The 15,734-nt window shown below is 43.6% G+C and overlaps 1 protein-coding gene across 2 annotated transcripts in view; it reads left to right on the forward strand.

Annotated features, from left to right (window-relative positions):
* Window positions 1–15,734, forward strand: part of b3gntl1 (UDP-GlcNAc:betaGal beta-1,3-N-acetylglucosaminyltransferase like 1) — a 218,849-nt gene that overhangs the window by 160,468 nt on the left and 42,647 nt on the right. For both annotated transcript variants that reach the window (XM_033044054.1, XM_033044055.1), the window contains one exon: window positions 2,060–2,184. In XM_033044054.1, coding sequence (XP_032899945.1) covers window positions 2,060–2,184 — 125 coding nt within the window. The remainder of the gene's footprint in view (window positions 1–2,059; window positions 2,185–15,734) is intronic.

The following is a 15,734-nucleotide window of genomic DNA, read 5'->3' on the forward strand; positions in this document are numbered from 1 at the left end:
CAGTGAAATGAATTTGCCAGCAGCGATACACTTAAAAAGAACACACAATACACAATAAGATTTAACACAAACATCCACCACAGCATTCTTCACTGTGGTGGAAGGCACAAAGTTCAGTCAGTCCTCCTTTTTCACCCGTGGTCAGGGCCATAAACCCTCCGTAGTCGCCGCTATGAACAGTTCGATGTGTAGGTCCTCTCATCGAGTTGATCCAGACTCTGACGTCAGAACGTCGAACACACTCGAGGTCCTGAATCGGCACTTTCTTACCGGAGACCACGGCTTCATGATGTTGCCGGCTGCAGGCCGGCAGTCGGAGCTCTTCCCCGGTGATCTCCGGCGAGGGATCCCAGGCTCCGGGTGGTAAGTCCACGCCGCACCCGCGGCTAGAAGCACCGCAGACCGAGGCTTCAGGATGTAACATTCCGCGGGGCAGTGATCGGAGCAATCCTCTCTGGCGACCCCAGCAAGGGTTCGCCTGCTCCGTGATGGAAATGTCCACGCTGCGCCCGCTGCTGAAACTCCGCGAAAGGCCGCTCCAATCCGTTAGGCCGCGAGGGAGGCGACATGGAAAAAGTCGGTTCCCCCCTTTCCCCCCTCACCACCCCCCCACACGAGAGACACTAAAACAAACATTTGGACACAGTAAAAAAAAAATAAAAATCGTCGAGATAACGACCACGCTGCTGGCAGGGCAGCCGTCTAGCAAAGGCTTAGAAAAGTCTTGCATGGCAAATGGTCAGAAATGCAGCAAGAAGTGCTGATCATCAACAGTTCTCAACCTTGCTGAAGGACTACAAAAGAAAAAGGAACCCGCTCTAAAAACTAGGTTCCTATCAGTGGCTTGATGGAGGAAACTGGTTTAAGGACCAACCACTGAGGTAAACGGTTACTCCCCTGTCCATAATGTGGATTGGCAATATAGCATGGAAACTGGCTCCTCAGCCCAACTTGCCCACACCTACCAAGATGGCCCATCTACATTTATCCCACCTTCCTGTGTTTGGGTCATATCCCTCTAAACCATTCCTATCCATGTATCTGTACAAATGTCTTGTAAATGTCATTATAACAATAACAGGCTTTTCTTGGTGAAAGTAGGCAGACGGGCTTAGGTCATAGAGTGATACAGCATAGAAACAGACCCTTCAGCCCAATTTGCCCATGCCTACCAACATGCCCCATCTATACAGGTCCCACCTGCCTGCTTTTGGCCCAGATCCCTCCAGACCTATCCTATCCTATCCTATCCTAAACATTGAGATAGTCCCTGCCTCAACTACCTCCTCTGGCAGCTTATTCCATACACCCACCACCCTTGTGCAACAACGTCACCCCTCAGGTTCCCTTTAAATGTTTTTCCCTTCAGCTTAAACCTATGTCCTCTGGTTCTCGATTCCCCTACTCTGGGCAAAAGACTGGGCAAAAGTGCGTTTCCCCGATCTATTCCTCTCCTGATTTTGTACACCTCTATAAGATCACCCCTCATCCTCCTGCACTCCAATGAGGTGTGTCCCCTTTGAGTCTAACAGAGCGTCCACTGGGTCCTGAGCTGGCCGTGTAGCTCAAATCCTAGCAAGTCCGAGACCCGAAAGTCAAGTCGGAGACCTGAAACTTCGCCCATTCCTTCTCTCCAGAGAAGCTGTCTGTCCCGCTGAGTTATTCTACCATTTTGTGTCTATCTTCAGAGTAAACCAGCAACGGCATTTCCTTCCTACATACCTCCCATCACTGCTACTTATTTTCCAGCCAGTGTGCAGGTTAACTAAAAATGAATAAGTGGGAGGTGAGCAAAAGGCAAAGACTGATGTTTTGCATAATGGTTTTTTGCTGATTGACAGAGGGGTCCATGTAAAAGCCCGCTGTGCTCACTGAAATGGTGTAGGAGAGCATGCATCTGAAGATAACATGAAGTAAAGAAAGCTGGGACATATTAATCTTTAATAATGATGATTTATATATTGAGATTTCTTGTATATTAGTTAAATGTTTAAGTTTCCCCCAGTAAACTAGATGCTCATATTCAGTAGCTAATCTGTCACTAATCAATTTCTCTCAGGGTGTCCCGGAGGATTTGCTGTTCTTCTATGAAGTTATTCGCAAGGGAGGAGGCATGTCTCGAGTGGATCGCTGCCTGCTGGTCTATCGTTACCACTCAGAGGCTGCAACACATGCCGTTTTAGAGTAAGTCTTCACTGCAACTTATTTTTCAGTCAAAATAACTTATTTGATCCTGGATATTGCTCTGAGCTTTTATCATTTCAAAAGTGTAGGGAACTGCATGCCTGCCTTAAGAAAACTGGAATGCTGTCAAACTGAACAAATGAGCAGTTGCTCATTGAACTAGTAGGTCAGTCATGCTGTTGTGGTCCTTCAGTCTGTAAGCCTTGTGTCTGAGAGATGTAGTGTGAAGAAGGGACTGCTGCCTCACACCAAAGACCTGGGTTCGATCCTGACCTTGCAGTCTGTATGGAGTTCTCCCTTTGACTGCGTGGGTTTCTTCCAGGTGCTCTGGTTTTCTCCCACATTCCAAAGGCGGGATGGTTGCAGGTTGATTGCCTCTGTAAATTGTCCCTGGTGTGTAGAGAGTGAATGCGAAAGAGGGATAGCATTGAACTAGTGTGAATGGGTGACCAAAGGTCAACCTGGACTTGGTGGACCTGAGCACCTGTTTCCACGCTGTATTTGTCAATATATCTATCAAAAGTTAACAGCTGTTTGTATTTCTTCAGTTAAGTCTTTAATGTGTGATATGAACCAGTAATTGACTCACCTACTCCACGAGTGAGGATCCACACTCTTCTTCTTTGGTGAATAATTATATTTTTCTCACTCAGAGAACACATTGGGCATTCCCTGTTCAATCTGGGATTGACTTGTGACCAAAAATATTTATTGTAACTTCTCTAATACATGCTGCGATAGTGCAGTGCCCTGTACAAAACTGCATCTTCATAATGGAAACTGACTCTGTTGCAGGTGAAGTGATTGCTGTGATTTGGTAAAATCTTTCCTCTTGATGTCTGATCTATGAAAGTCCACAGCTGAGAATCAGAGTGTCTCACCCCTGTGTGTATTCACATCTCCCATATTTCTTCTTCCCTTTCTAGCTCCTGTGCACTTGTACCCCACCAGGCATAGATCTCTCCTCAGTTATGGTTTATGTTAGGCTTACTATTGTCACATGTACCGAGGTACAGTGAAAAGCTTTGGTTTCCACGCTATCCGAATAGGTCACATACTACACATAAATACAAACAAGCCAAACTCAAGTACAATAGATGGATAAAAGGGGAAAATATCATTGGAACATTTAGAAATAGTACTTGCAGTGAGTAAATAGATATCAAAGTATAGGGCGATCATATGGTAGGTCCATCTCTGAGAAGAGCACAGAAAGAGACCTCACACTCCTGTGTCACCTTGCAAGGTCACCATTTATTTTACAGAAATGTGCTTTATTATCATTACATTGAACTATTACATGAACATTATATCACCACATTACCTCCTGTGCTTTTGAAAGCAAAAATGAATTAGCAGATACTTCCTGTTTTGAATCATTATTTTTTTCTGAAACTAATTGTGTTTAACAGATTTCAATGTCTAAAGAGGAACATGAAGTGAAGACTGGCTTTCTTTTAGTTTCAGGGACAAGTTTGAACATATTTATTAATTCTCCATTTTATTTTGCATATTGTAATGGTCTACTTAAGGGAGCGTTTGGAGCAATTTGATTTATTTTCTGCCCGAAAGTGGCAGATCATGAATATTCTGAGATTTGCAGTCCAACTGCAGTTTAATGACTAACATCAGCCTTGCAGATAGTAGCCGAGGGAGGGAGGGAAACAAACAGGGTCAGAAAGCAACAACTGCTTTGAAGTGTTTCGTGTTTACGCAGTGGAAATGAATCACTTTCTTTTAGCGCCCGAGTGATGAATCAAAGCACGGGATTGTTGTAGGTGACAGGTTTCTTAACATTTTAAGACATGCTAAAGGGCCTATCCCACTTTCACGACCTCTGCCGAGTTTGCCCTTGACTCATACTCGCAGCATGGTCATCACGAGGTCGTAGGTAGGTCGTAGCAGGCCGTGATGCTAGTCGTGGGTACTCGTGGCATCAAGTAGGTCGGGCGTTTTTTCAACATGATGAAAAATGTCCACGAGTAAAAAAGGTGGTGAATTAGGTCGCGAAGGTGGGACAGGCCCTTTAGTCCTAAACTACACATGTTGAAGGTTTATTAATTACTACGGTAAACCATTGTGATAACAGACCTGAATATACAGTGCCCTCCATAATGTTTGGGACAAAGACCCATCATTTATTTATTTGCCTCCTTACTCCACAATTTGAGATTTGTGATAGAAAAAAATCACATGTGGTTAAAGTGCACATTGTCAGATTTTATTAAAGGGTATTTTTATACACTTTGGTTTCACCATGTAGAAATTACAGCTGTGTTTATACATCATCTGCCACTTCTGCCAGTTACCCAGAGAGCTGACATCATGTGGTGAGCTTCCAGTTGCGGGAGCGGAGAGAGTGAGCAGCGTGAAGGAGCCGTGAGTGCCGGAACCATCCGTGGCGCGCCTTATGTGGGACCGGGGGCTCTGCAGTGTCCCGGCCTGTGAATTCCCACTTGTTTATACCCCCCTCCCTTTCCAAAACACAGTGTTTCTTCCCTCCCAGCCTTGGGTTAAACTTTGCTCCCCCTCACTCGGTTACAGCGGGCGATTGGCAAGTATGGACATCATCCTCCCACCTGAGGTCTGTTCATGTGCCAGGAGTAGGCCCAGCACATTATGCTTTAACGTACAGAATAGTGAAAGGCTTGGATAGAGTGGATGTGGAGAGGATGTTTCCACCAGTGGGAGAGTCTAGGACTAGAGGTCATAGCCTCAGAATTAAAGGACGTTCTTTTAGGAAGGAGGATGAGGAGAAATTTATTTAGTCAGAGGGTGATGAATCTGTGGAATTCTTTGCCACAGAAGGCTATGGAGGCCAAGTCAGTGGATATTTTTAAGGCAGAGATAGATAGATTCTTGAATAGTACAGGTGTCAGAGGTTATGGGGAGAATACAGGGGAATGGGGTTAGGAAGGAGAGATAGATCAGCCATGATTGAATGATGGAGTAGATTTGATGGGCCGAATGGCCCAATTCTACTATCCCTTATGACCATTGATGTGTTCTGTTGGTGATCAGCCACTGATATTCGCATTAGTACTCTATCTGTGGGGAGGACACAAACCACCATATGTGCAGAGACTGACCTTGCCCTTGTCTGCAATCCACAAATGCACACTTTGCAGTAGTCGGCAGACCAAAACCTTCATTTACTTGGTGCCCTAAACCTCAGTTTACAAAATCTAATTTTAGATTGGCTAGCAGCAGCTTAACAGAAATAAACTAAAACAGGGAACAATTCTGGAGACTTCTCTATATTATTTACAGCAACTTCATGAAACATGAGAGTAGATGTTGGGGCATTTCCAAAGGTGGGTGAATCTCGAACAAGGGGACAGAGCTATAAGATTAATGAGCAGCCATTTTAAAATGTAGTACACAGGTCACCTTCTTGTCACAGAGGGTGGTCAGTCTCTGGAATTCTCTAACATCTAAGGTTGTGGAAACTCGATCTTTGGGGGCCTTTCAAAGAGGAAGCAGAAACATTTTAAAAGATCAGGGTTTTGTGAGTTCTGCAGAACTAAGCACAGCAAGGAGGCATGGTGGCACAGCGGTAGAGTTGCTGCCTTACAGCGCTTGCAGCGCCGGAGACCCGGGATCGACCCCGACCACAGGTGCTGTCTGTACGGAGTTTGTACGTTCTCCCCGTGACAGCGTGGGTTTTCTCCGAGATCTTCGGTTTCCTCCCACATTCCAAAGACGTACAGGTTTGTAGGTTAATTGGCTTGGTAGAAGTGTAAATTGTCCCGTGTGTGTAGGATAGTGTTAATGTGCAGGGATCAATGGTCGGTGCGGACCCGATGGGCCGAAGGGCCTGTTTCTGCGCTGTATCTCTAAAATAAACTTAAAAGGTCTGGAACATATCGGCCATAATCCTATTGATTGGCAGGGCGGGCTCGAGGGGCAAACTCCAGCTTTTTTGTTGTTGTCCTCTTATGCCTACAGCTGAAACAAAATGGAGTGGCACAATATTAACATCCATAAAGAGGATAATAGAAATGAGAATTGCTAAGATGCTGTGATCAGAGCAACAAAATCATACATCACTTTGGAGAGGATTCAGTATTCTCGGAGGAAATTCAGTTATTTTATTTTTAAAATGCTGTATATCAAAATTTATCTCTGATTGTTTGATCCACGACACATATAAATTTGGCCTTCACCCAGTTTTTAAAAGTTAAACATTTCTATATGACCAATTACAGCAAAGCACTTTCTCTAATTTAATTTTAGTGGCGTGTAGCACGGTGGCGCAGCGGTAGAGTTGCTACCTTACAGCGGCAGATCCTGTTGTACCTCGTGTGTAGGATAGCAACAGGTGATTGCTTGTCGACGTGGGCTCAGTGGGCTGAAGGGCCCGTTTCCACGCTGCATTTCTAAAATGAACTAAACAGATGTGTGAAGTCGTCAGGATAGAACCAACTAAGTACATTCTGATTCAATTTCAGGGATTCTATTTTGAATTTAACCCCAGCTATAATTTTATCATTTTGTTGGATACACAGCCCTACATGGAACTATTATGTGTTTGCAGTCATTCATTGGCAAGTCATCCTAGCACCACGGGAGGTTTATTAGTGTCAGAAAGCCCTGTGAGCCGTTGTTATAGACTAAGCTTCTGTGCGAGCTCCAAGGACCAACTCAGAGTACAGCCACTTAACAATATTGCTTTTGTAGCTGCAAAATAAAAGTAGCCTGTTTCCTTAGTGACTGTACTCCAATGAGATGCAATGCTGATCACCACAACCTTTGCCCCATTTCACTACCTTCATTGTCTGTGAAATTTTCATCCGACTTTCCGGGGGACAAACTGCGGACTTTCCGACATAATTACAGACGCCGACTTAGGAACATCTATCTTCAGATTGACACTCTAGTACCTTTGAAGAAGAAAACTGATGGGAGACCACTGTGGAGGAATTCACCTCTATTTGAGTGTGCTAATTCGATGCAATTATGTGGATCACATGTTATATTCATGTCTGCACTTTTGGGGTGCATTGACCCTGAGGCAACTGAATTTACAAGCATGTTACAACTATCTGAATATTCTTGCACAATTCTCTTACAATGCATGTTTCATTTTGCTGTGATACTGCTAGTTTGTACTTTAAGCAACTTCTACGGCTAAGAATGTCTCATGGGTCGGGGCACCCATGCAGAAGTCATGGAGGTCATTAATTTCACCACTAACTTTCACAATTCACCTGGACTATATTGGACACCTCAGTCCCCTTGATCTCACCGCCTCCATCACAGGAGATAGAATATCGACCGACATTTATTATAAACCTACTGACTCCCCCAGTTATCTAGACTACACTTCTTCCCACCCTACCTCCTGCAAATGCTCTATCCCCTACTCCCAATTCCTCTGTCTCCGCCACATCTGTTCCCAAGGTGAGGTGTTCCACACCAGGACATCCAGGACAAGTTCACTTGTACCTCATCCAACCTCATCTACTGCTCCTGGTGCGGGCTCCTATATATCAGTGAAACTAAGCGTAGACTTGGCGATCGTCTCGCTGAACACTTACACCCAGTCCGCCTTATCCTACGCGATCTCTTGTTTGCCAAACCTTTTAACTCCCCCATCCATTCCCATACTGGCCTTTCTGCCCTCAGCCTCCTCCACTGTCAGTGTGAGGCCACACGCAAATTGGGGGAACAGAACCTCATATTTCTCTCGGGCAACGTACAACCCAGTGTTATGAATGTTGAGTTTTTTTATGAGAGAACTGCAGATGCTGGAAAAATCGAAGGTAGACAAAAAATGCTGGAGAAACTCAGCGGGAGAGGCAGCATCTACAGAGAGAAGGAATTGGCGACGTTTTGGGTCGAGACCTCTACTCATTAAGATGACTGCCTTTACTGCTAACCCTAAGCATCTTTCACAACTGACACTCAGCTTCTGCCTGAATCATTTCCGTGCCATTTGTCTACTGCCTCCCCTCTTTGTGATGCCTATCATATGATGAAGCAGGGTTTTGTCAAGAACCGAAGGTAGACACAAAAAGCTGGAGTAACTCAGTGGGTCGGGCAGCATCTCTAGAGAGAAGGAATGGGTGACGTTTTGGGTCGAGACCTTTCTTGAGACCCGAAACGTCACCCATTCATTCTCTCCAGAGATGTTGCCTGTCCCGCTGTTACTCCAGCTTTTTTGTGTCTATCTTGAGTTTAAACCAGCATCTGCAGTTCCTTCCTGCAAATCTTGACCCAAAGTTGGGGATGGTGGGTGGAAGGAAACTGGATGGGGGTGGAATAGCGAACCTGATTGAGTAGGTTAGGGTGATGAGCAGGAAGTAGAGGAAGAGGGGGAGGGATGACTGGGTGAAGGAGGGCAAGGGAGTGGAAAGAAATGTGTGCGTGAGAGGAGTTAGATTAACCCAGAGGTTTTTGTCCGTCTCCCTACCTGCTTCCACTACCTGCAACCTCCGGCAACCACCTGCAACCTCCGGGAACCGCACGTAAACCTTGGGTGGGGCGCAAAGTCTCCAGAGGTTTCCGTTCAGGTTTCCTAAGTGTACCAACTCTACAACAAAAATCCCTGCAAGCTGTGGCTCATGTTGCCTGTGTGAACTCAGTGTGTTCTGTTCAACAACGTTTGGCTGAGAGGCTTCCTCTGAATCTTTTGCCTGTGGACGGCTTCTTTCCCCAAGAGGGTACCTTGTTCCGAGTGTTTGCAGTTGGACATCTGTAACAACTCGCTTGCAGTTCCGGAGACCCACTGGCTTGTAGTCTCCCTGGTGGAGACTCAATTGTCCTCACACTGTCCTGTTTCAATATTCAACTAATGGACATGTGGGGTTTTTGTTGTGAGGAGGAGCTCTTCAATCTTTGTAAACCTGCTTTATATTCATTCAGGAAACTATCCATGGTCTCTCTTACCTAACCCAGCAGCCTTTAATAAGTTGCGTAATTAAGTGAAACTTGGCTGACCTTCCAGTGTTGAACTGAGAGACGGTCGCATGGTCAAATGTGCCTTCTTTCACATGAGATGTTGAATCAAGTTTGTTATCTCATTTTTGATGTGAAAGATTGAATCAGACTATTTTGAAAAGAGCAAGGGGGTTTTCCTGTGTTCTCATCCAATATTTATCCAATATCAACATAATAAGTACGGTAACACATTATTCCACATGGAACCTTGTTATGTGCAAATTGCCTGTCACATTTCATACGTTATGATCAAGCTTAATCTTTATAAGTACCTCTTTGGATGTAAAGTGCTTTGGGATGACTTCAGGCTATGGAAGACACTGTATAAGTGCAAGTTATTTATTTCGTTATTGTAGGTAGGCTTTGTACTTTCCGAAAACATTTAAGTCTGATGTAGGATCAGCGTGAGAACATCACAGTTAATGAATAAAACATTGCCAAAAATAAAATGAAGAATCACGTCTATTCTTTCATGCGAGGATATTCTAAGTTGGCTGAGAACAATAAAAAGATGGCTGTAAGGAACATTAAAGAAGGCTTCAATATCCCCCACTCATTGATTGATGCTCTGTCATGGCTGGTCTTAGTTTAATGTAACTGGTGGGAGTCCAGAAATATTTTCTAAAGTCCTGATTATACTGTGCCAAAACTTATATATTTTCATATGAAAAATTTGGGTCTATGATAAACAGTTACCTCAAGGCATTGTAAATGGTTGATGTAAAATCGCAATCTGGTTGTCCATGGCTGGGAGGAACTTGCAAATGTTATCATGTCCTTTAGAAACATAGAAAATAGGTGCAGGAGTAAGTCATTCTGCCCTTCAATCCAATTCAATATGATCATCCAAAATCAGTACCCCGTTCCTGCTTTCTCCCGATATCCCTTGATTCCGTTAGCCCTAAGAGCTATATCTAACTCTCTTGAAAACATCCAGTAAATTGGCCTCCGCTGCCTTCTGTGGCAGAGATTCACAACTCTCGGGGTGAAAATCCCAGCCTTAAATTGCAATGAAAATCTTTGACATACTTGGATTATGACTTTTGCACATCGTGAACCAATCTTTACTTTAGTTTAGATTAGTTTTAGTTATGGTCACGTGTACTGAGGTACAGTGAAAAGCTTTTGTTATGTGCTATCCAGCCAACGGAAAGACAATACCCGATTACTATTAGGCCATCCGCAGTGTACAGATACATGATAAGGACATAACGTAAATAACGCTTTGTACAAGATAAAGTCCTGTGAAGTCCGAGGGTCTGCAATGAGTGAGGAACGATTGTAATGAGAGTTTGTAGATCTGCTTCTGTAGGTAGCACGTAAATAGTCACCTGGGTGGGTGCCATCTTGGAAGCAAGATTCTAATTAAAATCACTATGCTTTGGAATCCATGCGTTTCTTATATTTGTAAGAAGAAAAAAACATTTCAGTGAGATGGAGACACAAGAAACTGCAGATGCTGGAATCCTGAGCAAAGAACAAAGTGCTGGAGGAACTCAGTGGGTCAGGCAGCATCTCTGGTGGAAATGAACAGACAATGTTTCGAATCGCCATCCTTGTTCAAACTCAGACTATAGTTTGAAGAATGCTCCAAACCTGAAGCATCATCTGAGCATTTCAATTAGTGTTTTCTGTACAATTTGGGGATAGTGGACATAAAGATATACACATTTAGAACCACCAGGCTCATGTTAATGGTCATAAAACGACACAAAAAGACCAGCTTACAACATTACCATGCTCGTATCATGATCTGTTTCAAGAAATAGACAAAGGCATGATTGACAATGACATAACATCTTTATATGGATTTTGATTCACCAATGTTACTTTAATCCTAATTTGGAAAAAAAATTATTCACCAAATATTTTTGTGAGCAATTCAATCTGCAGCAACTGAATTGAGTTCATGAGCAACGTCATTGCTTTCTCACTAGAGAATGTCTGGATGATGAAGCAATTTTACCCTGGCTTCTTGAACAAGGTCAATGGCACTTAAAATAATCAGCAGATTAGATTGGAGAAACCCCAAAATAGGCATAGGAATCAAGAGCATGATTTAACTGCACGTCTTCACTGCAATATATGGACAGTGCTAACTCTCTGTTCAATATAAACATTGCCATCATTTCATTAGACACAACATGCTGGAGTAACTCAGCAGGACAACCAGCATCTCTTAAGAGAGAAGGAATGGGTGACGTCTCGGGTCGAGACCCTTCTTCAAACTATCATTTAATTGTTCTCAGATAACCCAGTATCTCCTTGGATGAGTGCATAGATGTGCTGAGGTTTGGCAATATTTTATTCATCAGCTACGATATTCTCAGACTGATCCAACCACAGACTTCATGTTTTCAGAAAGTTCAAAGCTCACATGCACCCTGTGAAAACCACCAATTAAAACACGTTTCTCTGCTTCCACCTTGCAACCTACTCACTTTTGTGAATTGAACGTTGCTGTTCTCCAGGTCAGATTTATTTAATGTGTGCAGTTATTATTAAACATTATCTGGAGTGCATCAGCAGGGGCTAACTTGAATGGTCACATGGAATAAGGTAAATGTGCACCACTCAAAACTACCTTGCTTCCATAACAACTAAATCAAACTTGCCAAACAGCCAAGTTTGGAGTGTAGAAATAAGCAGACTCCAAGGCTTTTAGTTTGGGTTCATTTAGTTAAGTTCAGTTTTGAGATACAGTATGGAAACAGGCCCTTCGGCTCACCGAGTGACCCCCCCTGATCGGGTTTGATAGGCAGGTGGTTGGAACAAAGGCCAGAATTTAACACAGAAGGTGAGACAGGATTGAAGAGTTGCAAATTGTGAAGCCAGAGGAAGGAATGTCGGGGGAGGGGATGAATAGTTGTGAGTCAAGGTAGGGGAGGGGGGAAGGGGGAAGGGGGGAAGAAAGGGGATGGGGATGCAGAGATGTAGTTAGTTTTGGGTTATCAATGTTCCCAGCTTTGTTTATTCCATGGTCTTACTGTAGTACAAGGGAAATTCTAATGTATTTGTGATAGAAAGCCTCTGATTTGTATGGAAGTCTTGAATGAACCAAATATACTTCAGCATTTATCGTAACTTCAAATAACTCTTGAAAGCACCAAACACTTGTAGCATTGTACCAACAGTTAGAAAGAACACAATTGTAATTAGGAATCCCTTTCAGTAGAATTGGTGGGATGTCTGTCCACTCAGTTAACATGGGTTCAAGCATGTCAAGGTCAGGGGAAATGTGGCTTGATGCATTGACCTCCAAAAGACCATCTCTGGCAATAGTAGAAACAAAGAACTGCAGATGCTGGTAATACACAAGAGCTGGAGTAACTCAGCGGGTCAGGCAGCATCGCTGGTGAACGTGGATAGGTGGCGTTTCGGGTCGACCTGAAATGTCACCTATCTATGGTCTCCAGATGTGCTGCTTGACCCGCTGAGTTACTCCCGCCCACCCTTTATGTCCTTTTGAGCAGCAAGTCAGGCTGCATCTGTGGGATGAGAAACAGAACTGACATTTCAACTCAAAGCCCATCGTCAGAACTAATTTTGACCTGCTGAGTATTTGCAACATTTACTGTTATTATTTTGTATTTCCAGCACGTATAGTTTTATTTTTGATTTTCAGTTATTACCATGACATGCCAGTAGTGTACGTAATTCTAAGACACCAACCCTTTGAACTGTATGTTTTCTGGCACATTTCATGAAAAGTGCATGAGTGTGCGTGTATGTCTGTGTGCATGAGAGCCATTTAAGTCTCTAAACAGCACCAGTAATACCCAAACTGCAGGACCTGCCAAGCTCAGCTTTGCAAATGCCTTCCCAGTCCAAGTATTGTTCAAAGATTATTGTTCATTGTGATTCATGAACAACAGAAGAAGAGATTGGTAGCAATCAATTCAGTTTGTACAAGCTCAGGTTTTTTTTTTACTGTGAATAGAGTTAGAGAACAAGCTACATAACAGTATGGAAGCTTGTAAACAAGTGGCCTGTTTCATGGACCCTCCTCTTAACTTTTATATCCCCGTCACAATGTTTGCTTAAGATAGACACAAAATGATGGAGTAACTCAGCGGGACAGGCAACATCTCTGGAGAGAAGGAGTGGGTGACGTTTCAGGTCAAGACCCTCCCACAGACCCGAAACGTCACCCATTCCTTCTCTCCAGAGATGCTGCCTGTCCCACTGAGTTACTCCAGCTTTTTGTGTCTATCTTCGGTTTAAACCAGCATCTGCAGTTCCTTCCAACAACAGTGCTTGCTTAACTTTCTGCAACAAACTTTATAGGTGGTCTGAATCACTGACTGTTGGTTACTAATTCACCAAATATCATGTTTTGATATGATTCTGCAAAATGTGCACTTATTTATGCATCTTGGTTTAACACCCCTGAGGGGATATTCAATTACTTTGAAAATTAAATATATTCTGACAGTGCAGATCCTGGTGGCAGCTGAAATCTTTTTTCCCCCAAGACTCTGATTACGCCAGAGTTCTACAAAAATAAACCATTGCAAGGAAAAGAACATTCTTCTTCTGTCATTCCAAGTGCCTTCCCTGAACACTTCTTGTCGTTACAGAACCAAAGCCTTTATTTGAATTCCTCGATCAATTTTAGAACAAAATCTCTCAGCACTAAAAGGCAACAATGTCTGAATGGCTCACTTGGAAATTGGTTGGACTTTATAAGAGGCAAGACTGATGTGAAAGAACAGGACAATTTTCCACCTGTATTAATACTGTTAGAATTGTGCTTAATCGTTAGTTCAGTAATGAAATAGCGATAACGTTGCCTCAAAGGCTTTTTAACTCTTACAGAGAAGAATTTACAAATACTCCAAGGCTTTGTTGTAAAGAGAAATTGCTGAAACAGCATTACTGGAGAAGAAGTATCTTTTTAAGACTTTTTCATTCAAACGTTGTTTTTTTAATATAACATTTGTTTTGTTCACAATTAAGTTAAATAGCTTTGGGCCAGGTCGCCCATGTAGTTGTATTCGTCCAGAGAACAGCCCCCTACCTCCATCCTTGTTTGAGTAACACCGTTCATTTGCATTTATACGGCCACTTTAATATTGCATCTTTTTCCAAGGTGCCTGGAGCCAGAATGATCAAACAAAATCTGAAATCAAGATGCAAAATGAGATATCAGAACAGGTGGTGGGTTTTAGAGAACATTTAAAGAAGTAGGGAGGGACAGAAAGATTAATGGGGGATTGAGAGGGGGGTGGTTAGGATTTTTGAGTATGGCCCAGGAACAGAAGGTACAAAGGGCGTCAGATTTAAATCAGGAACATCGAACAGTGCAACACAGGAACAGGCCTTTTCCCCACTATGTCTGCGGCAAACATGATGCCAAGATGAACTAATCTCAATTGCCGAAGATAGACACAAACTGCTGGAGTAACTCAGCGGGACAGGCAGCATCTCTGGAAAGGAACGGATGAAGTTTCGGGTTGAGACCCTTCTACAGACCCAGATATTTCACCCGCCCCTGCCTGCCTGTGGGCCTGTCCTGCTGAGTTCCTCTGGCTTTTTATGCCTATGTTCAGTTTAAACCAGCATCTGCAGTTCCTTGTAGGAAGGAACTGCTGCTGCTGGTTTAAACCAAAGATAGACACAAAATGCTGGAGTAACTCAGCGGGACAGGCAGCATCTCTGGAGAGAAGGAATGAGTGACGTTCCATCTAAAGGTCTCGAAAGGTCTGACTAAAGGTCTCGAAATGTCATCCATTTCTTCTATCCAGAGATGCTGCCTGTCCAGCTGAGTTACTCCAGTATTTTGTGTCTATCTGCAGTTCCTTCCTTCACTAATCTCACTTGCCAGTACATGATGCCTATCCCTCCATTCCCTGCATATTCATGTGCCATCTAAATGACTCTTATTAGAAGGGGCAAACCTTGAGTGGGATTTGGAGGCAAGGATAAGAAATGTTAAAACTGTTGCATCGCTTCATCAGTGGACAACATAGTTCAGCAAATATAGGGAGGGAAGGCGGCTTTCGGGACCCACGGAGTTTCTCCAGCATTTTGTGTCTACCTTTGGAAGAAGATTGTAGCGTTCCGGGCAGCACAGTGGCAGAGAATGCTGCCTTACTGCGGCGGAAACCCGGGGTTCAACCCTGACCACGGGTGCTGTCTGTACGGAGTCTGGACGTTCCCCGCGTGACGTTGTGGGTTTTCTCCGGGTGCTTCAGTTTCCTCCCACACTCTAAAGACATGCAGGTTTGTAGGTTAATTGTGTTCTGTAAATTGTCCCCTAGTGTCCAGTACACACGCTACTGTCAAAGGGACACTAAGGGGTGATCGCTGGGCGGCGAGGACTTGGTGTGCCGAAGGGCCAGTTTCCACGCTGTATCTCTAAAGACTAAAGTTTACACTTGTTGCAGCTTATTGAGGGTCAAATTGGTTACATCTGGGTGTAGGATGCCTTGGCAGGAAAAAGACCCGAATTTCAGGTGCAACCATTTCAGGTAAACAAAGTGCCCAGACTAACAAGGACTACACATTTATGTGTATTATCTACAGAAAGATAATTATATTTGCCAGGTCACATCCAAAGCAATAGATGTTAGCTTCTACTTATACGTATACTGGCACTGGGATTG

Source organism: Amblyraja radiata, chromosome 26 (assembly GCF_010909765.2).
Source record: "Amblyraja radiata isolate CabotCenter1 chromosome 26, sAmbRad1.1.pri, whole genome shotgun sequence".
Lineage (NCBI taxonomy): Eukaryota > Metazoa > Chordata > Chondrichthyes > Rajiformes > Rajidae > Amblyraja > Amblyraja radiata.